Below are 27,411 nucleotides of genomic sequence, written 5' to 3' on the forward strand. Positions count from 1 at the left end.
TTTCAAATTAATATGATGCAAGCATGTGTTCTTTTTTCAGGTGGTGCATGTTATTGGAGACCTGAAACCAGAAAGTCATAACTGGCCAAATGGAGAATTTTTTTCAGTATGCAGTAAGAAACACCTTGATTCAGCAGCCAGACCTGGATCCAGCAGCCTGTTTTCTTTCCTGTGGTGCTGCAGTATCTTTTTGACCATTTTGATCAGGGGGTTACTTATTCTTCCGTGACGGTGCATCTGTCAGCAGTGTCATCTACGCAGCTAGTGGATCCCACAAGTCTCTACCAACTCTGCTGTTAAGGTGTTCCTGAAAGGTACCTTAGTCCTGAGCTCTTCCCCAAGAAAAGCTGTTCTTTTTTCATCTGACTTACATTTTGTGACTTAGAAGTCATACTGGCTTTATTTGTGTCTGCCACTGTGTTGCTCTCCGATTTCTTCTTAGAAGATCCTTTCCTTAGTAGCTGTCATGTCTGCCAGGAGGATCCCAGAAGTTCCAAGTCCTGCTGTTCAAAGAGCCTCACGCAGTCTGCCACAAAGGCCGAGTGGTTCTCAGCTACTCATCCTGTATGCCCCAAATGGTCTCCGCGCTTCTTGAACCAGCGATTTAATCACCATTTGTGTTTCTGTTCCACCTAACAAACAGGAAGAAGGTACTGCCAGCATGGATATTCTGCACCACTTTGTCCTCAAGATGCAATGAAGACAAAGTGATTAACAAATTAAATCACTTTCTATCATGACCAGCAGTAAAACTATAGATGGCCAGGTCAATGTACATTGTATAAGGACAGCTGCCACTGCTTCACCCCTTTTTTTTTTTTTTTTTTTTTTGTGTCAACTCACAGCATGTCTGTGGTGATCCTTTATCATTTAGACTTCATCACCATCTTTCTAAGCATTACAAGCTGAACATTAAGTTTTGAAGTATGGTGTTTTTGTTTGTGTTGTCCTAGAAGGTGTGCTGCTGCCTACTGTCCATTTCCAGTCAGGAACATTCTTATTATTTGCTTGTTTCCCATATGCTATGAGTATACTACAGCAGTGGTCCTTACAGTGGGCATATCATTGTGTGAAATCTTCATAATAACTTTAAAAGGTCAAGTAATAGTCATGGCTGCAGCAGAAGAGACAGTTGTGCATAATTTTCCTTGGATATATTGGGTTATGTTGTACCCTGGGATATGTGGGTGAGATGGTGTACATATTTGTTGAGAATGTGTTTAGATTTACTGGCGATTTCTTTAATGTTAAAGGGGTTATGTATAAGTTTTTTTTCACTCACGTCTTTTATCTGATATGTACTTTATACGGATGGAGCTAGTTTAGGTCTCATTGTTAGTGTTTTTCTCTTTACCCATTTTTATTACCTCTCTGCCAGATAAGGTACAAGTCGAGACATACTTGGTGGTTTCCTGCTCCAAAGAAAAACATACTGTGGTTTGTATTATTCTCTGTTTGCAAAGTAAGTTGTGATTGGCATAGTCTGCATGTGAGGTAACACTGCCTAGTCTGGTGATGTCTACCTGCTCTTGAAGTCTTGCTGGAAGACTGATACCCACCTTTGGGAAAGTTCTATGTATTGCAAATATGTTGCGGCATTGGTTCTATAATTCAGGTTATCTGTTTTTATGGTGAGTACCTTATGTGACTCTGCTGTTTATTTTGTTGATACTGTGCATTAGTACTCCCCCACCTTGTGCTTTTCCTCAGAATGTTTAGCTTTACAGGTTGGCATTCTACATATGCACCCAGGGATATCCATGGTATAAGTTCCATGCAGATCAGAAAACTGCTATCTAGCTATAAGTAAGGGACATTTAAGGTACATTGCCATACAGACTGATAAACTACTCACTACTTGTTCTTGGGGATGTGTATTGTAAATTGGCAGTCATTTTTTCACATTTTTCCCTGGTGTGTGAATAGTATAGGTACCATTTAAATTGGTTATCCAGTAGATAGTTATTACCAAAGATGTGTATACTGTATATGTGCTGTACACAATGGTGTGCTTCTGTAATGTGTATAGTAAGGTAATTCTCTGCATTGCTCATCTTTACCATTTATTTCATGGACCTTTATAGTTGAGATGGTCACATAGTGAGCTGTCTCTGTCTCCCCCTTATGTATTGTTTATCATTAGTATTTTGTAGATCTGTGGAAAGTAGTACAGTCCTCATGACGTTTTTCGTGTTTCACTGTTGCAGTCATCACACTTGGGTTATCTGCCTGCAGGTTTAACCCTCAAGTTGGCCCGGATACCAGAGACTTAGTATTTCTGCGTCAGATGCTGTCGCTCCAGGACTGACGTCAGGTCATCAGGGGTGTAAAAACAGGCAGCCGACGCCATTGCATCAGTCTTCCTTGCCGAGGAGCCCAAAGCAGAAGCAGTTCACAAGTGCCGGTCGGCCGCTACCTGAATTTTCGTTTATGAATTGAATAATCCTGAAGTCTTCTAAAGCTACGTACCCCGTTGGAGATCCTTTTTTTTTTTGCTCTAACCGATTTCAGAAAAAGTTAACGATTGTCTTGCCTGTGGAATGCAAATGCCTCACAGAGATTTTCATTCTTACTGCATCACCTGTTTAGGCCCAGACCACAACGTACTTTGCTGTCGGTTTTGTGCCTTGTTTAACATCCGAACCATTTGTTGTTGTGCTCTGTTTGTCGCTAAATTCTTTCACTCTCGATCTCCGTATTCTGAAATGGCTTCGGTAAGCCATCTGACTACTGATATTTTGAAATAAATGTACAGATAAAGACAGAGACAGATCGCATAGGTCCAAAGCTGCTGCCGGCGATGTTTCCGTTAAGCTAGTCGCCAGTCCACAGGTTCTCAGTGAGGCGCTTTTGCAGCCCCTGATGCCCGCTTCAATTGATTCGCAAGCCTCTACCGAGACCCATTCGGAGTCCGGTATGCCGCGAGACTATTCTTTGACTGTGGAACCTGTGGATGTCTCTACCTTGGATGGGTCCGGAGCTGCTGTGCAGGCATCGGCTTCTGAGGCAGTTCTTCACTCAACCGATGTTCGACTCAAACCGACAACTTTTTTAACCAAAACTACTGAGTTTCTTAGGCCCAGAAAAAACGATGACCAAAGCACCTGCACCTTCTCCCACGACACACAAACAAATGCTTGGAATGGCAGAAGATTTTATTACGCTGATTAGCGGAAGTCAGCCTTCCCCTGCTAAGAGAAAAAGAGACCAGTCCCCTACAGCTTCTGCAGACCAGGAGTCTGATGACTCTTGAGATTTCTGATTATGAAGACATGACCTTATCTCCTTATGAGGATTCAGATGCAGAGGATTCCATTCCCTCTGCCTGCCCTCCAGAAGATTTTTCTTCTGGTGAAACCTTGCATACCTTAAGAGAGCATTTCCACTAAGAATGCCAATACTATCCTTAGTCCAAAAAGAGACTCTGAGAATTCCTAGAGTTGCCTCAGCACAGGCCTTTAGCAATCCCCCCTGTCCTGGATGTTGTTGATGATGTTTTTATGGATCCAGTCTTACTCCTGACACTTTATCTCCTGCCCCTAGAAAACCCGACAGGTACTACAGAGTACCTGATACTCACAAATTTCTTTTCAAGAATCCTACTGCTGATCCAGAGATCATTTCCCATGAGGCTAAAGGTATCAAGGCTCCTACAGCCAATAATCCCACCCCTTTGGACAGGGATTCCAGAGCTTTGGACAGATGGGGTAAGAAGGTATATACCTCTGCAACTTTTGCTATTAGGGCATTGACTTGTCAGTTTCACATGCTGAAGTACCAGTAGCATATTATGGAACTTGTTAAACAAAAAGTGGCAACCTTTACAGACTGTGCAGAAAATAAAGAATTGCAGGAGCTTATGCGCTGTGCAAGCCAAGTTAGTAAGCATACTTTGCAGTGTGACTTTGATGCCCAAGAAGCATCTTGCTGGGCAGCAGTCACTGGATCTGTACTGAGAAGACATGCTTGGCTGAAGGAGCAGACCTTTCCGGGCCATGTCAAATCAAAGTTACTAGACGCTCCTTTGAACAAGGACAGTTTGTTTGTTTGGCACCAAAGCAGAAGAGGTTCTTAAAAAGGTGGAAGAAAAAGCTACGTGTATGTAGACTGTTAAGGAATTCTTACAAGTGCAACCCCCTAGATTCAGTAGGCATTGCCCTTCCAAACACTGGTCCTTTCCAGCCCCCTCCAGGCCTTCTCAAACCAGACCCAGGGGGAAACAGACCACCCAGACTACAGTCTCAGGGTATGCAGAGATCTGTCTAAGCAATGGAGTGCCCCCACCCTTAAAGCAGGGAGTGGTAAGCCACTTTCTTATGGAAAAAACTCACAATGACTTCTTTACTCCTCTCCCCAGCCCTGCCCAATTGCTTGTGCCCCTAGGAGGAAAACATGCCCTTCATGTAAAAAATTGGATGTCCGTCTCACAGGACCGGTGGGTCTTCAACATTGTATCCCACGGGTACAAATTTTATTTCCATTCACTGCCAACCCCAAACGGGTTTTCAGACCTTCCTCCAAACCAGTGGGCAGAGGCTCAAAGCCAAGTAGCTTTCCTGCCAAATATCAGAGCTCTTCAGCCAGTTCCAGTAGAACAGAGGGGTCAAGGATTCTACTCCAGACTATTCCTGGTACCCAGGAAAGAGGGCTCTTGGCATCCAATCCTGGATCTTTCAGTTCTCAACACCTTCCTGGTGGTACCAAAATTCAAAATGCTTACCCTGCAACAGCTTCTTCCTTTGCTAGCCAAGGATGCCTGGTTTGTCACCCTAGACTTAAAAGAAGCCTATCTGCACATCCCAATAAGGGAGTCGTGCAGGAAGTATCTGCGATTCAGGGCAGGATCTATGCATTATCAGTTCTCTGCACTTCCCTTTCACTTATCTACTGCGCCCAGAGTTTTCACAAAATGCCTGGCTCTAGCCATTGCATATTGCAGGCAGAGAAATATCCAAATGTTCCCGTATTTGGATGACTGCCTGATTCAGGCAGACAGTCAGGAATTGCTGTTGCAGCACCTCACATTAGTGAAACACCTTCTTACTTCCTTGGGGTACACCATCAACGAAAAGAAATCAAAACTGGTACCCAGTCAAAAGATTGTTTTCCTTGGAGCAAGATTGGATACAACATCCCAGATGGCATTCCTCACTTCAGAAAAACAAGTCTGTCTGACAGCCTACTTCAAACAAATGATCACCAGAACCCAGCTATCTGCAAGAAAAGTACTGCAGGCCCTAGGGCTCATGGCCTCATGTATACTGCTAATTCTATATGCTTGACTACATATGAGGAAACTTCAGTGGTACTTAAAAAGTCTTTGGTGCCAACATTCTCAGGACCTGGAAACAGTCATTCCTATCATACCCTGTTTAAGGACAGAGTTCCTTTGGTAGGCAGAAGCATGCTATCACAAGGAACTGCCCCTTTCTCAACCCCACGCCGCCCAGACCCTAACCACAGACGCATTACACTATGCCTGGGGAGCACACATGGATGGCAAATGCATTCAGGGCCACTGGAGCCCGGGTCAAATTCATCTGCACATCAACCAAAAAAAGATGTTAGCTATGCAGAACGCCCTGACAGCTTTCAGATCCTTACTCTTTCCAGGACAACTGCCAATAAAAACAGACAACACCACAGATATGTGGTACATCAACAAGCAGGGGGAACCCACTCTGCAGGTCAGCCATGGCCCTGTGGCACATGGCCTTGGACATGCAAGTCCATCTGCAAGCTCAATTCCTGCCAGGCAAACAAAACTCATTGGTAGACTTAAGCAGAAAGCTCCTAGACCCACACGAATGGCAATTGGAGCCCAGCACCTTCAACTTCCTGATTCAGAAATGGGGGACCCCAGAGGTGGATCTCTTTGCCTCCCCCTGCGACTACCAACTCAGCACATTCTGCACCAGGAATCCTCACAGCAGGGCCTGGAAGGTGGATTCCCGATCTTTTCAGTGAGTAAATCTCTCAATCTGTGCCTTTCCTCCTCTTCTCCTTCTCTCGAGTATTACTCAAAATAAGATAGGACAGACCAATGACAATTCTGATTGCCCCGGACTAGCCACGCCGGTACTGGTACCCACTCCTGCACAGCCTGTCACTGGTGCCACCCTGGCACCTACACCAGAACCCAACCCTGCTCTGTCAGCAGGAGGGACACATTTTGCATCCACAACTGCAAACCCTAAATCTTGCAGCCTGGCTTATTCCTTGAATTCTCCCCCAATAACCCTAAGCAAGCAGGTGATGGACATTATTTTTCAAGCCAGAAGACAAAGTACAAGAAAATACTATGCTGATAAGTGGAAAAGGTTCTGCTCTTGGATTCTGTCTAAAGGAGAGGGCACAACTCTGCCCTCCCTGCCCCTAATCCTGGATTATTTAGCAGATATACTCAACAAAGGCCTGTCCTCTTCCATTAAGATACATGCCTCAGCCATTTCGGATCATTACAACACTGATTCACCTTTCTTCTCGCACCCTCTTATCAAACAGTTCATGAGAGGGGCAAACAACTTATGGCCACCAAGGAGAGCACCCACCCCTGCTTGCGACCTTAACTTTGTACTGGAAAAGCTCATGCTTCCTCCCCTTTGAACCTGCTGCGTCAGCAGACTTAAAATTCCTCTCTTGGAAAACAGCCTTGCTTCTGGCCATCACTTCAGCTAGAAGAGTGTCTGAGCTACAAGCACTTATGGCTGTGGAACCCTTCATTATTTTCCATGCTGACAGGACTAACCCTTCCTTCATGGCTAAAGTGGTGTCCATTGTGGCTCTTAACCAATCCATCCATTTGCCAACTTTCTTCCCTAATCCTCAAAATAAAGGGGAAAGGATCCTGCACTCCTTGGACGTGCACAGACAGCTCAGAGTCTAGCTTGATGGGACTAAGCCCTTCAGAAAATCTGACCAGTTACTAGTCAGCTTTGCAACAGGGGCAAAGGGCAAGGCCATTTCAAAACAAACAGTTTTGAAATGGATAGCACACTGCATCCATTTCTGCTACAAACACCATGGGAAACCAACCCCTCAGGGGGTCAGAACACATTCCACTAGGGCAACATCTACCTCTACAGTATTTCTCAGTGGAGCCCCTACCAGGGGCATCTTGGAAGCTGCTACCTGAAGTGCAGTACACACCTTCACCAATCATTACCACCTGCCTATCTTTTCCAAATCCAGGGCAGGGTTTGCAATAGCAGTCCTGCAAGGCATACTAGCCAGCCCTAACTCTTTTTGACTGCCTCCACCCTTCTTCAGCTTTGGGAATCCACCCGTGTGTGATGACTGCAGCACTGAAACACGAAGAACATAGTACAATTGTGCACACTTACTGTAAATGTAGATGTTCGAGTGTATTCACTGTTGCAGTCCTGGTTTCCCTCCCTTCAGCTCCCTGATGTTCATCGTGTTTCACTGTTGTAGTCATTACACTTGGGTTATCCTGCTGGCAGGCTACCCGCAGTCAGCCTGAATTCCAAAGTCCTGGTCCGGTGTCAGTTGCTGTCACCTCTTCCCTGACGTCAGTGCGCCAGGCGTATAAAAGATGCAGCCAATGACATTTTCTTCAGTCTTTCTTGCCACGCGGTGCCCGAAACATAAGCAGTTCGCAAGTGCCTGTCGGCCGACTCCTGAGATTTTCGAAACTGAATTTCAGATCCTAAGTCTTCTATAAAGTTAAGTACCCTGTTGGGGAAATTTTTTTCTTGCTCCAGACCGATGTCAGAAAAAGTTAACAATGGTATTTCTTGTGGGAAGCAAATACCTCATAAGGATTTTCATTATTAATGTATTCCTTGCCTAGGCCCTGACCACGACGTAGCTAGTTGTTGGTTTTGTGCTAGATTTAACCAACGCACTATTAAGCGTCGGTACGATTTTGCTTTTCATTACTTTGGCCAAAGGTTTAACTATATAATGCCGTCGGAACAACCGACGACCGGAATTCATAAAAAAACGCAAGGAAAAAGATGAGGACAGGCATCAGAGGTCCAAAACCGACGACGAAGCCTCTTCTAGGCCAGTCGCCGGTTCTCAGTGAGGCACTTTCGCAGCCACTGACACCCGCTACCTCAGAGCCACAGGCCGCCTCCGACTCCCACGTGGAGACAGCTAGGCCTCTGGATACTGAAGGTATTGGGCCTTTGGAAACTAATTCCTCAGATGGGTCCAGAGCCACTGAGCAGGCATCAGCTTCTGAGGGTGTTTTCAGACCTACACAGCTTTATATCAAGCCAACTTCAGCATCAAAGACTAAAACAGTTTTAAAGACAAGGAAACAAGTACAGCATTCTCCAGGACAGACTTCCATGCCTAAGAAACAGGTGCTCAAAATGGCCGAAGATCTAATTACTTTGATCAGGGGTTCCCATCCCTCTCCTGATAAGAGGCCTAGACAGGATACTGAAAATGATTCCGCTGATCAGGTTTCCATTTCCTCTGACTCCTGTTCAGAACAGGGATACTCTGATGTCCTTCAAGGATGCATCTGCAGTCCTTACAAATGGGTTGTCCTGGCCTCAGGCAGCCCTTCGGTCGGCCGGATTCCAAAGTCTGGGTCTGGCCTCGGCTGATGTCGCACTTCACCCAACGTCATAGCTGCAGTTCAGCGGGTATAAAGGCATCAGCCAATGCCATCTTCCTCAGTCTTTCTTGCCGCGTGGCGCCCGAAGCAGAAGCTGTTCGCAAGTGCCGGTCGGTCAGAACCAGAGATTACTACTACCGAAGACTTCTAAAAAGCTAAGTACCCCGTTGGGGACTCTTTCTTGCCTCAGCCGATGTCATAAAAAGTGAATAACTGTTCAACTTGTGGGAAACAAATACCTCATAAAGATTTCCACTCTTACTGCCTACCTTGTTTAGGCCCAGACCACGACGTAGCAGCTTGCCTAGCCTGTGCTTCCTTCAACCGACGGACACTTAGACGTCGGTCGGAGTTTGCAGAGGAGTTTTTCGGCTCCGCTTTTGCTTATATCATGCCGTCGGAGACTCTGACTTCACATTTAGCTAAAAAGCGTAAGGAAAAGGACCAACACTCGCGGTCCGCGGTTTCGGCCGAAACCGCGGTTAAGCCAACCAAGAGTGTCTCTGTTTCGGCTGAAACCGAGTCTGCGGTTCTCCCTTCGGCCGAAAGCATGCCTCCTACTACCGAGGCCTCATCCAGCATGGCTGAATCTGCTACGGAAATTCCTGCTCTTACAGTTTCACAGGATTTATCAGATACTATACCCTTAGATATATCTACTCCTGCATGTGGAGCTGCTAGGCCTCCTGCTTCCATGTCAATTAAGGCTTTTGCCAGGGCTAAAGCAGCTAAATCTTCAAAGACCATGCCTGCTAAAGCCCCCTCTCTCAGGCCTAGCTCCAGTACTCAAATGCTTAGTCTAGCAGAGGATCTCATTTCTTTGATCAGGGAAACCCAGTCCCACCCTGACAGGGCCTCTCACCCACCTCCAGAGAAGAGGCCTAGAGCAGAGCCCCCTGAGCCAGTTTCTTCAGATTACTCCTCTGATGATTCCGAAAATACAGACCCTCCAGAAGGCCCTTATTCTCCTTATGAGGACTCTGATGCAGAGGATTCCATACCTTCTGCCTCTCCTCCTGAGGAATTTTCTTTTGGGGAAACCTTGCATGCTATGAGGGAACAATTTCAGTGGCAGGGCCAGGATTTTTCAGACTCTAGAAAAAGGCTTAGGACCTTTTTACATTTACCACAGCATAGGCCTTTAGCTATTCCTCCTGTACTTACAGTTGTGGATGATGCTTTTAATGATGCTTGTACTGCCCCTGACTCCCTTCCTCCGGCCCCTGCTAAGCCCGACAGATACTTCATGGTTCCGTACACACATTATCATTTGTATAAGGCTCCTATTGCAGATCCTGAGACTATTTCACAGGGCCCTAAAGCTGTAGCAGCTGCATCTTCTAAGAACCCCCTCCCCTCTGAAAGAGAATCTAGGGCATTAGAGAGATGGGGTAAAAAAGTTTACACTTCTGCTACTCTATCGGCTAGGGCCTTAAACTGTCAATTCCACATGATTCAGTATCAGGAATTTCTGTTAGATCGACTAACTAAAAAACTGTCCTTCACTGAGCCTTTATACCGTAAGTCCCTACAGGATTTGGTGCATAACACTCAGCAGGTCAGTAATCATTCCTTAAAATGCGGCTATGATGCACAGGAGGCTTCCTTTAGATCAGCTATGACTGGTACAGTGATCAGAAGGCATGCATGGTTAAAAGAGCAAGCCTTACCAGACCATGTAAAGTCCAAGCTTCTAGATGCTCCCATGGAAAAGCACAGTTTGTTTGGTTCCCCTGCACAGCAAGTGTTGAAGAAGGTGGAAGAAAAAGCTAAATCTGTCCAGACAGTCAAGGATTTCTTACAGGTCCAGCCTCCGAGGTTTAGTAGGAACTGGCCTTCCAAGAATTGGTCCTTTCCAGACACCACCATAGCACAGAGAAGTGGAAATAGACGCCCAAGAGGCAGAGGTCAATCCAGAGGTGCCTACAGGGGACGTCAGTGGCAGCCTAACAGCCAGAGAAGTACGGCCACAGATCCAGCCACTACCACTTCCACAGGACAATCACAGTGACTTGGCTCTGAAACCGCCTACCAGGGAACAACTGGAAGCACCCTTAGGCGGAAAGCTAGCCTTATTTTCAGTAAATTGGCATTACATTACAGGAGACAAATGGATTTTACAGACAATAGACAAAGGCTACAGGTTTCACTTCCATACTCTTCTAAGGAAGAGAGGAATGCCAAACCTACCTCCAAATCAAAGGATAAACGCTCTACAGCAAATAGATCATTTACTAAGGATGAGAGCTATAGAAAAGGTACCGGCTATGGAACAAAGACAAGGATTTTATTCAAGACTTTTCCTGGTTCCAAGAAAGGAAAAACAATGGAGACCTATCCTCGACCTGTCCGCACTAAACACATATCTCATTGTTCCAAAATTCAAGATGCTGACCCTATAGCAACTTCTTCCCATGCTGGGCAAGGAGTCTTGGCTGGTGACTCTGGATCTCAAGGAGGCATACCTGCACGTCCCCATACGACCAAATTGCAGAAGATACCTCAGACTTCTTGCAGGATCAGAGCATTATCAATTCTCAGCATTGCCTTTTGGCTTATCTACTGCGTCCAGAGTATTCACGAAATGCCTGGCATCAGTAATTGCTCATTGCAGGCTTCAGGGAATTCAAATTTATCCATACCTGCACGACTGCCTGTTACAAGCGGACAGCAAAGACAAATTAACAAAAGATTTGAAAAAGGTTATTTACCTGCTGCAAGCCTTGGGATACACAGTCAACTTAAGAAAGTCAAGGCTGATACCATCCCAAAGGATAACCTTCTTGGGTGCAGAACTGGACACATCAAGCCAGATGGCATTCCTCACAGCAGAAAAGCAGAAGCAGCTACCACTCTATTTCATGGCATTAACAGCGCAGGACCACCTTACAGCAAGAAAAATCCTGCAAGCCCTGGGTTACATGGCATCTTGCATAATTTTGATTCCACATGCCAGACTACATATGAGGAAGTTACAATGGTACCTGAGGAATTTATGGTCTCAGCACAAGCACAGCTTAGAAACCCAAATTCCAATAATTCCATGCCTGAAGCAAGAATTCCAGTGGTGGGCCCAGGCCTGTCAATTAAACAAAGGACTGCCCTTCCACAGGCCTCACCTAAGCCAGACTATCACCACGGACGCCTCAGACCTCGGTTGGGGGGCTCACATGGTGGACAAGTGCATACAAGGCTTATGGACTCAAGACCAGATGAACCTGCACATAAATCAAAAGGAGATGCTGGCAGTAAAACAGGCAATTCAGACATTCAGACCGTTTCTTCAACAGGGTCATTTGCTCATAAGGACAGACAACACCACAGTTATGTGGTACATCAACAAACAGGGAGGCACACATTCATACCCTCTACGCCGGATGGCAATGGACCTCTGGAAGGTGGCCCTGAGCATCAACATTCAGCTCCAGGCCATATTTGTGCCAGGAAAAGAAAATATACTAGCAGACATCTTAAGCAGAACCACCACGGATGCCCACGAATGGATGCTGCATCCAGACATCTTCAAAACCATCACAAGGAAATGGGGACTGCCAGAAATAGACCTGTTCGCATCCCCACACAACCACCAATTGAAAAAATTCTGCACAAGGACATACCACCCACTTGCTTGGAAGGTGGACTCCCTATCCTTCAGTTGGGAAAACCTGACAGCATATGCATTCCCACCTCTTCCTTTGATGCACAAAGTGCTACTGAAGATCAACGAAGATCACCCGAGGATCATCTTGATAGCTCCAGACTGGCCGAGGCAACACTGGTACCCGCTACTGAGAAGCATGTCTCGGGAACATGCATGGCCTCTACCCCTGCTACCTCTTCTACTAACACAGAACAACTTCAAAATCCTGCATCCAAACTTGAAAACACTGCAGCTAGCTGCTTGGAACATTTCATAAGGCAAAATAACCCAGATTTATCTCAAAGGGTTAAAGACATTATCTTGGAGGCTCGCAGACCCTCAACAAGGAAAACTTATTCAGCAAAATGGAAAAGATACCTCATTTGGAGTGCAACAAAAGGAGTGGATGCATCTTTGGCAAACATAGCTAACATCCTGGAATACTTGGCAGAGCTTTTTCACAATGGTCTGTCTTACTCCTCCATTAAGATTCATGCATCAGCAATTTCAGCAGAATACAACACGGATCCTCCAGTCTTTTCTCAACCTCTGCTCAGGCAGTTTCTCAGAGGAATTAAAAATGTAAAGCCACCTAGGAAACCACCATTGCCTACATGGGACTTGAACTTTGTGTTAGAAAAGTTGACACTTCCCCCTTTTGAACCAGCAGCAACAGCAGAATTACAGTACTTATCTTGGAAAACTGCATTCCTGCTTGCAATCACTTCAGCTAGAAGGGTTTCGGTGTTACAGGCATTAATGGCAGTACAGCCCTTCCTTATTTTCCATCAGGATAGAGTGTCCATGAGAACTAATCCTACTTTTATGCCAAAGGTGGTTTCCAGGGTATCATTAAACCAAGCAATACACCGACCAACATTCTTCCCCAACCCGCAGAACAGGGGAGAAAGATTACTGCATACCTTGGATGTACACAGGCAATTGCGCTACTACCTGGACAGAACCAAGAACAATAGAAAAACTGACCAGCTTTTGGTAGCATATGCAACAGGAGTGGAAGGAAAAGCAATTTCAAAACAAACTATTTCAAAATGGATAGGAAATTGCATTAGATTTTGTTACTCTTTTCATGGAAAGACAATTCCAGAAAACATCAGACCTCACTCCACAAGGGCTACAGCCACTACTACAGCTTTCTTACGAGGAGTGGCTACCAAAGACATTTTAGAGGCTGCTACTTGGAGCTCCGTGCATACATTTGCCAAGCATTATAATCTACCATTATACTCCAGATCCCGAGCAGGTTTTGCCACTGCTGTGTTGCAAGGGATCTTAACTACACCATAATCTCTTCCTACCTCCTTAGTGCCTCCTCCCCCAGTTTGGCTATGGTATTCTACCCATTTTTAAGGACTGCAGATGCATCCTTGAAGGACATAGTACAGTTTTGTACCTACCATAAATGTAGATGTCCGAGAGGTATGCATCTGCAGTCAGGATTACCCACCCTCCTTCCCCTCTGTGGTACTCCTAGGGTATTTACCCATCTTGTAGCTAGCTGGGGGAATCTATTATGGTGTATTTGTTTGTATATATGTATATACATGTTTATTTCTATTTTTGCTCTCTGTTGTTTGGAAACATTTGCATTTATCCAAATTTAGCCTTCCTAGAGGGCACCTGGCATCTGGGGCAAGAAACACTGAGGAAGATGGCGTCAGCTGATGCCTTTATACCCGCTGAACTGCAGCTATGACGTCGGGTGAAGTGCGACATCAGCCGAGGCCAGACCCAGACTTTGGAATCCGGCCGACCGAAGGGCTGCCTGAGGCCAGGACAACCCATTTGTAAGGACTGCAGATGCATACCTCTCGGACATCTACATTTATGGTAGGTACAAAACTGTGCTTTCCTCCCTATGAGGATTCTGATGCTGAAGGATCTATTCCTTCAGCTTCTCCTCCTGAGGATTACTCTTTTGGGGAAACCCTGCATACCATGAGGGAGCATTTCCACTGGGAAAGCCAAGATTATTCAGATTCTAAGAAAAGGCTCAGAGATTTTCTTCTACTACCTCAGCACAGACCTCTTGCTATTCCACCTGTTCTAGACATTGTAGATGATGTATTTTCAGAGTCCGGCCTGTCTCCCGACTTTCTACCCCCTGCACCTGTTAAGCCAGACAGATACTACAGGGTTCCAGATTCTCATAACTTTCTATATAAAAACCCTGCTGCTGACCCAGAAACTATTTCTCAGGGTCCCAAAGGGGTCAAGGCTGCTACTGCAAAAAAAACATGTCCCCTCAGATAGAGATTCCAGGGCACTGGACAGATGGGGAAGAAAGTTTACAGTTCTGCTACCTTGGCTGTTAGGGCTTTAAATTGTCAGTTTCATGTGCTTAAATATCAGCAATACTTAATGTCTCTGTTAAAACAGAAAATGTTGACAAATTCTGAATGTTCTGAGAACAAGGAATTGCAGGATTTATTGCATGCAGCTGAACAAGTGGGAAAACATACTTTGCAATGTGGTTATGATTCGCTGGAGGCCTCTTGCAGGGCCGCTGTAACAGGTTCTGTTATTAGAAGGCATGCTTGGTTAAAGGAACAGACTCTGCCTGATCATGTTAAAGCAAAATTATTGGATGATCCATTACAGCATGATACTTTGTTTGGTGTTAAGGCAGAAGAGGTGTTAAAGAAAATGGAGGATAAAGCTAAATCCATGCAGACAGTGAAGGATTTCTTGCAGGTACAGCCACCCAGATTTAGCAGGAACTGGCCTTCTAAGAATTGGTCCTTTCCCATGTCAGACAGGCCACAAAGAGGTGGATAAAGACGCCCTAGAGGCAGACAACAGCCCCAGGGCTCATACAGGCCCAAATAATGGGGTGCTTCTACCTCCAAAAGCAGAGAAGACAAATCATAGCCATATAGGAAACAGTCCCAATGACTTCCCTCTGCCAATGCCAAGCACTTATCTTTTGGCAGCATCCTTGGGGGAAAGCTAGCACTTTTTTCACAAAATTGGCACGCGATCACCCAGGACAAATGGGTCCTAAATATAGTCTCTCAGGGCTACAGGTTCCACTTTCACACCCTTCCAAAGGCAAAAGGTATGCCAGACCTGCCACACAATCAATGGGCAGAGGCACAAAAACAAGTTTCATCTCTCATGGACATGAGGGCCATTCAGCCAGTGCCACAACAAGAGCAGGGACAAGAATTTTACTCAAGACTTTTCTTAGTACCAAGAAAGGGCAAAGCATGGAGACCAATTCTGGACCTGTCTATTCTAAATACTTTTCTGGACATTCCGAAATTCAAAATGTTGACTCTGCAACCGCTTCTGCCCATGCTGGGCAAGAAGGCTTGGCTTGTAACTTTGGACCTCAAAGAGGCATACCTGCATGTCCCAATCAGACAATCTTACAGAAGATACCTCAGATTCATAGCTGGCTCAATGCACTGCCCTTTGGCTTATCTACTGCGCCCAGGGTCTTCACAAAATGCGTGGCACCATTAATTGCATTTTGCAGACAAAGAGGAAATTCAAATATATCCCTACTTGGACGAATGCCTTATTTAAGCAGAGACCAAAGACATTCTACTGAAGCATCTGGTATTTGTCAAAAGATTACTAATTTGCCTAGGGTACACAGTAAACAAAACAAAATCAAAACTAGTACCCTCTCAAGAGATAATATTCCTGGGTGCAAGCTTTAGTACAACTGCCCAGATGGCTTATCTCACGTCAGACAAATAAAGGCAACTGACTTCTTACTTCAAAAGCATGGCAACAGACCCAGTTATATGCAAGAACAATTCTGCAGGCTCTGGGCTACATGGCCTCCTGCATTCTGCTAATTCCATATGCAAGACTGCATATGAGGAAACTAAATGGTATCTAAAAAGTGTTTGGACTCAACATTGCCACAGCCTGGAATCATTAATTTCACTCATTCCCTGCCTGCAACAGGAGTTTCGATGGTGGGCACAGGCCTGTCACCACAACAAGGGACAGCCATTCACTTTACCCACAGCCAGGCAAACACTAACAACAGATGCGTCAAGATCATGCCTGGGGGGCCCACATGGCAGGAAAATGTATTCAGGGCATATGGCCCCCAAGCCAAAGACATCTTCACATCAATCAAAAAGAGATGCTAGCTGTACAAAATGCCCTGACAGCCTTCAAGGATCTACTTCATCCAGGACAGCTGCTGATAAAGATGGACAACACCACAGTTATGTGGCACATAAACAAGCAGGGGGGCACACATTCCTACCCCCTCTGCAGACAAGCCATGATTTTGTGGAACACAGCATTGACTTACCAAGTACACCTGCAAGCACAATTCCTGCCAGGAAAAACAAATGCTCTGGCAGACGAACTAAGCAGAAACCTCATGGATCCTCACGAGTGAAAACTAGATCCGCAAATCTTCAGCATGATAACAAGGAAATGGGGATGCCCAGACATAGATCTTTTTGCCTCCCCTCACAACTGCCAACTTCAGAAATTCTGCACAAGGACCTATCACAAAAAGCATGGAAAGTGGATGCCTTGTCATTCAGATGGAACAACCTTACAGTAGTATATACCTTTCTTCCATTGCCTCTCCTCCCCAAGGTACTCCTAAAGTTCAGACAAGAGAAGCCACATATGATACTAATTGCCCCAGATTGGCCATGTCAACACTGGTACCCAATCCTAAGGAGCTTGTCCCAAGTCCCAGCCTGGATATTGCCTCAAATTCCTCATTTACTGACCCAACAAAACAATCAGATCCTGCACAGCCAACTCAGAACCCTAAATCTGGCTGCATGGCGGATAGTGTAACCATTCAGAATACACCTCTCTCTAAAGCGGTTATGTATGTTATTTTGGAGGTCAGGAGGCCTAGCACCAGAAAATCTTATGCAGAAAAATGGAAGAGATTCTGTGCTTGGAACCAGGCACAAGGAATTGAAACGCTTGTCCCAAATATGCTTCAGATTTTACAATATCTAACTGAGATGCTGGACAAAGGCCTAGCCTTCTCATCAATTAAGATCCATGCCTCTGCCATTCCAGCTCATTACAATGCAGACCCACTTATTTTTTCACATCCACTGCTTAGGCAGTTCCTCAGGGGGGGGCAAAAATATAAGACCTCCAAGGAGAGCACCAATACCTGCATGGGACCTCAATTTTGTCTTGGAAAAACTCACACAGCCTCTTTTTGAGCCAGCCAATACAGCTGAGATAAAATTAATTTCATGGAAAACAGCTCTGCTCCTAGCAATAACTTCAGCAAAAAGAGTCTCAGAGTTACAGGCATTGATGGCTGTGGAACCTGTTATTATCTTCCATCAGGGCAGGGTTTCTCTAAGGACAAATCCAACATTTATGCCTAAGGTGGCGTCCAGTAAGGCTCTTAACCAAAACCATTCATTTGCCTACTTTTTTCCCAAACCCACAGAATAAAGGGGAGAGACTTCTGCATTCTTTGGACATACACAGACAGCTACTCTTCTACTTGGACAAAGCTAAAGCTTTCAGAAAGACTGAGCAACTTTTACTGGCATATGCTGCAGGATCACAAGGAAAGGCTATCTCAAAGCATACTATTTCAAAATGGATAGGACACTGCATTAGTTTCTGCTATTCACAGTATGGCAAGCCAGTGCCTAAGGGCATTAGACCACATTCTACCAGGGCAGCAGCCACCTCAGCAGCCTTCCTCAGTGGAGTACCAACCAAGGATATTTTGGAGGCTGCAACTTGGACTTCAGTGCACACTTTTACTAAGCACTACCACTTACCTCTTTACTCTAAATCAAGAGCAGGCTTTGCCACTGCAGTTCTGCAGGGCCTTTTAGCCACTCCTAATTCTGTTTAGACCCAGCCGCTCAACCTCAGCTTTGGGATTCAACCCAAGTGTAATGACTGCAACAGTGAAACACGATGAACATAGTACAGTTGTGTACCTGCCATAAATGTAGATGTTCGAGTGTATTCACTGTTGCAGTCCAGGTTACCCAACCACCATCCCCCTTTCTTTGCTGGGACTTATCTGTACTTCTCTCTCCTATACAACCTATGTGGTGTGCTTGCTTGTAGATGAAGGTATTGTTTATTTTACTGCATGCTTTTATAATCAATTTTTTTTAGCCTACCCTTTTGGGGGCACCTGACATCTGGGGCAAGAAAAACTGAAGAAAATGGCGTCGGCTGCATCTTTTCTACCCCTGGCGCACTGACGTCAGGGAAGAGGCGGCAGCAACCGACGCCAGACCAGGACTTTGGAATTCAGGCCGACTGCGGGTAGCCTGCCAGCAGGATAACCCAAGTGTAATGACTGCAACAGTGAATACACTCGAACATCTACATTTATGGTAGGTACACAACTGTACTTTTTCTCTCTCTGTCTCCACTCTATGGCTATTCCTCACCCCTTTCAGGGGTATTGGTATTTACTTTTTACTGGTGGTATTTTCCCCGCCATAACTTAGCTCCCTATTTGGGGGCTCCTGACATTTGGGGCAAGAAAAACTGATGTAATGGCGTTGGCTGCCTGTTTTTATACCCCTGACCACCTGACATCAGTTCTGGAGTGACAGCATCCGATGCAGAAATGCTAAGTATGTATTCGGGCTGACTGAGGGCTGCCTGCAGGCAGATTACCCAAGTGTGATGACTGCAACAGTGAATACGCTCGAACATTTACATTTATGGTAAGTGTACACAGCTGTGCTTTCTGTAGTGAACTGTGTAATGTAGATATCTTACAGAATAGCAAGTTTTCAACATTCAGCTGTCATGACATGTATTGTCAGTCTCCTGCAGATTGTAGTCTTTGCAGTGGCAGTGAGTCAAAAGAGTTCAGAAGATATCATTTTCTTCGTAGGCTTAGTACATATTGGTAGATTTAGTAGTATTGAAATGTGATAACTTTATTGAATGTTGGGGTAGTGGTTTCTCATCGCCACTTACTTGCCATGAGGAGAATAGCCTTTTGATGCTAGTGCTGATGTGGAGTCCCATAGAGTAGGCCAAATGTTAGGTTGTGAAACTTAAGAATCTGACAAGCAGCCAAGGCTCCATCATGCTGCTTTCAAAAGGAAAAGGTGCAGCCCTTTGAGTTTGACATGCGCAGTGCTGACATCTCTTACTTTGCGACATTCTGGGATGTGGATGGTATCATCGCTGGTGTGCAAATCTCTCTATTTGGCAATAGGAAGTCCAATGCTGTGTACATTGCTAGGGCAGTATGGTGGCCCATTTGTTAACAGCTGTGCTTCACAGTGTAAGGGTTCATTTCTGACCTGCAGTAATTGATTATGTAGAGTGTGCTTGTTCTTCCCATGTTTTCATATTTGGGTACTTTGCTTTCTTTCCAAATTCTAAAAACGTGCTAGTTGAGTGTCTATAGCGTGTGAGATTGTGTGTGTGTAGTGTGTACAGACATGAGCGCAAATTTATATTTCACAAGCCACTGAGCTACAGCTTGAGTTGTAGTGTTCTGATATGAAATCAACCCTCTGATTTTGAACTGTGAGAGTAATGATAGACCTACTTTACAGTAGTTGAAGAGTTGGAGGAATTCGTACTTGTCATGCCTTACTCTTTTTATCTTTACATTTTTAGCTGGCTTATCTTCATGCTGATCTTTTCAAGGAATACAGTGCCAAAGAATATAAGAAACAATTTGTAGATTTCTACCACACATTCCTGGAAAAAGGAGCGGTAAGTTCTAATTTAGTGGCAGTTGTAGGCAAGCCTTGTATTTTTCCTTGTATATCATGAAAGTTTTGTTATAAACTTGTTTTAATAGTGCAAGTTGTTACGCAACTTAAATGATGTTCATCGTGCATACAGCTGCAGTAATCACAGATGGGTTTTCTGCCGTCAGGCGGGTCCTCGGTCGGCCGAATTCCAAAGTCTAGGTCCGGCGTCGGTTGTCGTCGCTCTCTTCCCTGACGTCAGTGCGACAGGGGTATATAAGACACAGCCGACGCCATATTCTTCAGTCTTTTTTGCCGCGCGGTGCCCGAAGCAGAAGCAGTTTGCAAGTGCCGGTCGGCCAGCTCCTGAATTTACGAAAAATTGGAAACCGAAGTCTTCATTAAAGCTAAGTACCCCATTGGGGAAAATTTTTCTTGCCTCAGACCGATGTCAGAAAAAGTTAACAATTGTATTTCTTGTGGGAAGCAAATACCGCATAAGGATATCCATTCCCTCTGCATACCTTGTTTAGGCCCAGACCACGACGTCTCGGGCTGTCGCTTTTGCTCTACTTTCAATAAGCGCACTATTAAGCGTCGGGCGGAGTTTGCCCAACACTTTTTCGGTAAAGCCTTTGATTATAAAATGTCGTCGGAGACTCCGACTACCGTTTTGTCCAAAAAACGCAAGGACAAAGACCGACATGCGAGGTCCGTGGTCCCCACTGACACCACGCCAAAACCGGCTACACGTGGTCCGGTTCTCAGCGAGACGCCTATGCAGTCCCTGACTACCGACGACACTTCTTTGGCGGGGTCTTCTGTAACCGAGACCGCAGGTACCTCGGCCCATACCCAGACTACAACCACCGAAGCCACTGTGAGCGTTGAGCCTCCTAATGTGGACAGGTCCACTTCCACCTATGGTGTCTTTAGACCCTCATCTTCCTTTTCAATTAAGGCCTTTACTAAGTCTAAATCAGCCAGGCATCCCAAGAGGCCTGTTGCTCAGGGCCCATCTCCAGGCCCCATGCCTAAAAAGCAGATGCTTAAAATGGCTGAGGATTTAATTACTCTTATCAGGGGTTCCCAACCCCCTCCAGACAAGAGACCCAGAGTGGAGGAAGATTCTCCTTCTTCGGATCAGGGCTCCATTTTTTCAGATCATTCTGATGTAGAGGAACACTCTTTCTCCCCTTTTGAAGATTCTGATGTGGAGCAGTCCATTCTCTCTGTATCTCCTCCTGAGGATTTTTCTTTTGGGGAAACCTTGCACACCTTGAGGGAACACTTCCATTGGGAAGGCCAAGACTTTTCCGATTCCAAGAAAAGACTTAGGGAATTTCTTTTTTTACCTCAACACAGACCTCTGGCTATTCCTCCTGTTTTGGACGTACTGGATGATGTTTATTTGGAGGCTTGCCTTAGTCCGGATTCCCTGCCTCCTGCCCCAGTCAAGCCTGATAGGTACTACAGAGTTCCTAACTCTCACCAATTTCTGTACAAAAGCCATAATGCTGACCCTGAAACCATTTCTCAAGGCCCCAAGGGAATGAAGGCCTCTACTGCTAAGAATCCACTACCTTCCGAAAGAGAGTCTAGATCCTTAGAAAGGTGGGGGGGAAAGGTGTATACCTTGGCCACCCTAGCCATGAGGGCCTTAAATTGTCAGTTTCATATGCTTAAATATCAGCAGTTTCTGTTATCACAATTAAGAAATAAAATGTCTCAACCTGAACAACCAGATTTAAAGGAGTTGCAGGATATGATGCATAGTGCAGAACAAGTGGGTAAACACACCTTACAATGTGGCTATGATGCCCTAGAGGCCTCAAGTAGAGCTGCTGTTACAGAATCAGTTATTTGTAGACATGCATGGCTTAGGGAACAAATCTTGCCTGATCATGTGAAAGTAAACTATTAGATGCTCCTTTACAAAAGGATGTGCTATTTGGTACTAATGCTGAGGAGATACTACGGAAAATGGAAGAAAAAGCCAAATCTATGCAATCTGTCAAAGCTTTTCTGCAGGTTCAACCACCACGTTTTAGCAGAAATTGGCCTTCTAAAAACTGGTCCTTTCCAGCCACGGACAAGCCCCAAAGATGTAGATACAGGTGCTCAAGGGGCAGAGGACAATCACAAGGATCATATAGAGGCAGGCAATGGCAAACTCCAGCACCAAGAGGTGGCAAAGACAGTGCACAACAATATAGGAAACAAACCCAATGACTTCCTCCTTTCCACGCCAAGCAAGTCTCAGCTGGCAGCACCTTTGGGAGGAAAGCTGGCATTATTTGCAAGAAATTGGCATATTGTCACAACAGACAAATGGATCCTGGATGTTATAGACAGAGGCTACAGATTTCATTTTCACACTCTACCAAAAATGAGAGGCATTCCAAACCTGCCACACAATCAAAGGGCAGAGGCACAACTACAAATTTCAAAGCTCATAGACATGAAAGCTATTCAAGAGGTACCTACTCATGAACAAGGCCAAGGTTTTTATTCCAGGCTATTTTTGGTACCAAGGAAAGGAACCGACTGGAGACCCATTTTGGACTTATCCATCCTAAACACATTCTTACTCGTAACAAAATTCAAGATGCTCACATTACAGCAGCTTCTTCCCATGCTGGGCAAGGAGTTTTGGCTGGTAACGTTGGACCTCAAGGAGGCATACCTGCATGTCCCAATCAGACAAAGTTGCAGAAGATACCTCAGATTTCTTGCAGGTTCAATCCACTATCAATTCTCTGCATTGCCCTTTGGTTTATCTACTGCGCCCAGAGTATTCACGAAATGCCTGGCATCAGTAATTGCCTACTGCAGACTTCAGGGGATACAAATTTACCCTTATTTGGACGACTGCCTGATCCAAGCGGACAGCAAGCACATACTTCTGGATCATCTGGCTTATGCAACACGGTTACTGAACTCTCTGGGATACACAATCAACAAAGAGAAATCCAGACTAACACCATCTCAGAAAATAATTTTCCTGGGTGCCCACTTGGACACAAACACCCAGATGGCCTATCTTACGCCACAAAAACAGGGGCAACTAACTCAGTACTTCAAAATGCTAGCAAATTGTACCAGGCTTACTGCAAGGAAAATCCTGCAGGCTCTGGGCTTCATGGTATCGTGCATTCTTTTAATCCCATGTGCAAAGTTGCATATGAGGAAACTTCAATGGTACCTAAAAAACCTATGGTGTCAACACAGCCACAGTTTAGAAACAACAATACCAATAATTCCATGTTTGCAAAAGGAATTCCTATGGTGAGCCCAAGCATGTCAAACAAACACAGGTCTCCCATTCTGCAAGCCTTAAGCAAATCAAGTCATCACAACAGACGCCTCAGATTACGCCTGGGGGGCGCACATGACAGACAGGTGCATTCAGGGCAAATGGTCCCAAAAAGAAAAGCACATTCACATCAATCAAAAAGAAATGCTAGCAGTGATAAATGCTATTACAGCTTTCAAGGACCTCCTGCATCCAGGACAATTATTGATAAGAACAGACAACACCACAGTAATGTGGTACATAAACTGTCATGGCTTAGTGGTTCAGTACTTTGACTATGGTGCATGGTATCCTGGGTTCGAACCTGGCCATTGCTTTTGGGTTGGGAGGGTGGCCTAATGGTTAAGGTGTTTGCCTTACGAACACAAGGTGCAGGGTTTGAGTCTCACAAGGGATAATTGGCTAGGCTTAAAATGGCTCGCAAGGGCAGTTAGCTTAGTACTAATCTATGAATCTATGAATCTATGAATCTATAAACAAGGAGGAACACATTCATACCCCCTGTGCAGACTAGCCATGACACTTTGGAACTTGGCTCTGGAATGGCAAATCGAACTTCAAGCACAGTACTTGCCAAGTTTGGAAAACACGCTGGCAGACAAACTAAGCAGAAATATGACAGATCCACACGAATGGAAGTTGCATCCTCAAGTGTTTACAAAAATAATCCAAGCGTGGGGGAGGCCAGACATAGATCTCTTCGCCTCCCACAGGAATCATCAATTGGGAAAGATGTCCTTCAAGGATGCATCTGCAGTCATAACATATGGGATGTCCTTCAAGGATGCATCTGCAGTCATAACATATGGGTTGTCCTGCCTCAGGCAGCCCTTCGGTCAGCCGGATTCCAAAGTCTGGGTCTGGCCTCGGCTGATGTCGCACTTTCCCCGACGTCAGAGCGTCTGGGGTATAAAAGCATCAGCCGGCGCCATTTTCCTCAGTCTTTCTTGCCGCGCGGTGCCCGAAGCAGAAGCGGTTCGCAAGTGCCCGTCGTTCAGATCCAGTGAATTCAGCTATCGAAGACTTCGAAAAAAGCTAAGTACCCCGTTGGGGACTCTTTCTTGCCTCAGCCGATGTCAGACAAAGTAAATAATTGTTTAACTTGTGGGAAACAAATACCTCATAAGGATTTCCATTCCTACTGCCTTCCTTGCTTAGGCCCAGACCACGACGTTTCGGCCTGTTCAGCCTGTGCTTCCTTCAACCGATGAACTCTTAGACGTCGGTCGGAGTTTGCAGAGGAATTTTTTGGGGCCAGTTTTGCTTATAAAATGCCGACGGAGACTCCAACTTCGCATTTGGTGAAAAAATGGAAGGAAAACGACCAACACTCGCAGCCTGCGGTTTCGGCTGAAACCATGGCAAGGCCTACCGCGAGTGTCTCGGTTTCGGCCGAAACCGAGTCCTCGGAGATTCCTACTTCCAAACCCATTCATCCGACCACCGAGGCCTGGGAGGCCCCGGCTGAGTCAGCTACCGAACTTCCTACCGAAACCAGTGTTCAGGAAATGTCCGACACCCTACCTTTGGACATTTCTACTCCTGCACGTGGGGCAGCTAGGCCCCCTGCTTCCATGTCCATTAAGGCCTTTTCTAGTGCTAAAGCTGCTAAACTATCTAAAGCTTTGCCTTCCAAAACTACCTCCCAGAGGCCTTCCTCTAGTTCTCAGATCCTCAGCCTTGCAGAGGACCTTATTTCTTTAATTAGAGGTTCACAGCCTCACCCAGACAGGACCTCTCACCCTCCACCGGACAAAAGGCCCAGGACTGACCCCTCTGACCCACACTCTTCAGATGAGTCCACGGATGGATCTGAGTTGTCAGACCACCAGGAGGAGGCTTATTCGCCTTATGAGGATTCAGATGCTGAGGAATCTATCCCTTCGGCCTCCCCTCCTGAAGAGTTTTCCTTTGGTGAGACTCTACACTCCATGAGAGAGCATTTTCAATGGCAAGGTCAGGATTTCTCTGATTCTAGAAAAAGATTAAGGACCTTTTTGCATTTGCCTCAACATAGGCCGTTAGCTATACCTCCTGTTCTGAATGTAATTGATGATGTGTACAATGATGTCAGTACAGCCCCTGATACTCTTCCTCTGGCCCCTGCCAAACCTGACAGATACTACAGGGTCCCGGATTCTCATTTCCATCTGTATAAAGCCCATTCTGCAGACCCAGAAACTATTTCTCAGGGCCCTAAAGGGGTTGCGGCCGCCACTGCCAAAAATCCTCTACCCTCTGAAAGAGAGTCTAGAGCTTTAGAGAGATGGGGAAAGAAGGTATATACTTCTGCAACTCTTTCTGTCAGGGCATTAAATTGTCAATTTCATATGATACAGTACCAAGAGTATTTGTTAGTTGAACTGAATAAGAAACTTTCTTCTCCTGAACCCCTTGACCGTAAATCCCTTCAGGATTTGGTACACAAATCTCATTGGAGGCTTCATTTAGATCAGCTATGACTGGGGCAGTTATTCATAGGCATGCCTGGCTGAAGGAACAATCTTTGCCAGACCATGTTAAAGCTAAACTCCTGGATGCTCCAATGGAGAAACAAAATTTATTTGGCTCCTCTGCTCAGGAGATCTTAAAAAAGGTTGAAGAAAAGGCAAAATCTGTGCAAACAGTTAAGGATTTCCTGCAAGTACAACCACCGAGATTCAGCAGAAACTGGCCTACTAAGAATTGGTCCTTTCCAGACTTGGACAGAGCCCAGAGGGGCAGGAACAGGCGCCCTAGAGGCAGAGGCCAATCGAAGGGCTCCTACAGAGGCCGTCAGTGGCAGCCTGCCAACCAGAGGAGTAGTGCAACAGCAACAACAACAACTACTGCACCAGGACAGGCTCAATGACTTAACTCTGATTCCGCCTACCAGGGATCAACTGGAAGCACCCTTGGGCGGAAAGCTGGCTTTATTCTCAAAAAACTGGCATTATATTACAAGGGACACATGGACACTGCAAGTAATAGACAAAGGATACAGGTTCCACTTCCACACTTTGCCAAAAAGAAACGGAATGCCAAACCTTCCACCAAATCAGAGGGCAGAGGCTTTAAGACAGATCAACAATTTGTTTCAGATGAAAGCTATAGAAAAGGTACCACGTTCAGAACAAGGCCAAGGATTTTACTCCAGACTATTCCTTGTACCAAGAAAAGAAAATCAATGGAGGCCTATTCTCGACCTGTCCGCACTGAATACTTACCTCATTGTGCCAAAATTCAAGATGCTGACCCTACAGCAACTTCTTCCCATGTTGGGCAAGGAGTCTTGGCTGGTGACTCTAGATCTCAAGGAGGCATACCTGCACATCCCTATTCGACCAAGTTGCAGAAGACACCTCAGATTTCTTGCAGGATCAGAGCATTATCAATTCTCAGCATTGCCCTTTGGCTTATCTACTGTGCCCAGAGTATTCACGAAATGCCTGGCATCAGTAATTGCACATTGCAGACTACAGGGAATTCAAATCTACCCATACCTGGACGACTGCCTAATACAAGCGGACAACAAGGGAAATTTGATAAAGGACTTGGCCTATGCCATCCACCTGCTACAGGCCTTGGGATACACAGTCAACATCCAAAAGTCAAGACTAGTGCCATCCCAAAGGATAACATTTTTGGGTGCAGATCTGGACACAACCACCCAAATGGCCTTTCTCACAGAAGAAAAACAAAAACAACTTCCAGATTACTTCATGATTCTGACAAGACAAACTCAGCTTACTGCAAGGAAAATCCTGCAGGCCCTGGGTTACATGGCATCCTGCATAATTCTGATACCTCATGCCAGGCTGCATATGAGAAAATTACAGTGGTACCTAAGGAGTGTATGGTCTCAACACAGTCACAGTTTAGAAACCTTGATACCAATCATTCCATGCCTTCAAAAGGAATTTATGTGGTGGGCTCAGGCCTGCCAGTCCAACAGAGGGTTGCCTTTCAACAAACCAAAAACAAGGCAGACCATCACCACGGACGCTTCAGACCGAGGATGGGGAGCACACATGGAGGGCAAATGTATCCAAGGCCTATGGCCTCAAGGACAGCTAAGCATGCATATAAACCAAAAGGAAATGCTGGCAGTGATGCATGCAATCGAGGCCTTCAAACCCTTCCTCCAACAAGGCCACCTGTTAATAAGGACAGACAACACCACGGTCATGTGGTACATAAGCAGGGAGGT

The 27,411-nt window shown here is 45.5% G+C and overlaps 1 protein-coding gene across 6 annotated transcripts in view; it reads left to right on the forward strand.

Moving 5' to 3' along the window:
• Window positions 1-27,411, forward strand: part of ARHGEF1 (Rho guanine nucleotide exchange factor 1) — a 3,019,431-nt gene that overhangs the window by 1,263,199 nt on the left and 1,728,821 nt on the right. For all 6 annotated transcript variants that reach the window (XM_044080805.1, XM_044080809.1, XM_044080807.1 and 3 more), the window contains one exon: window positions 19,830-19,928. In XM_044080805.1, the coding sequence (XP_043936740.1) occupies window positions 19,830-19,928 (99 nt within the window). The remainder of the gene's footprint in view (window positions 1-19,829; window positions 19,929-27,411) is intronic.

The sequence above is a fragment of the Protopterus annectens genome, chromosome 8.part0 (genome assembly GCF_019279795.1).
Source record: "Protopterus annectens isolate FY-2018-M chromosome 8.part0, PAN1.0, whole genome shotgun sequence".
In the NCBI taxonomy this organism is placed as follows: Eukaryota; Metazoa; Chordata; order Ceratodontiformes; family Protopteridae; genus Protopterus; species Protopterus annectens.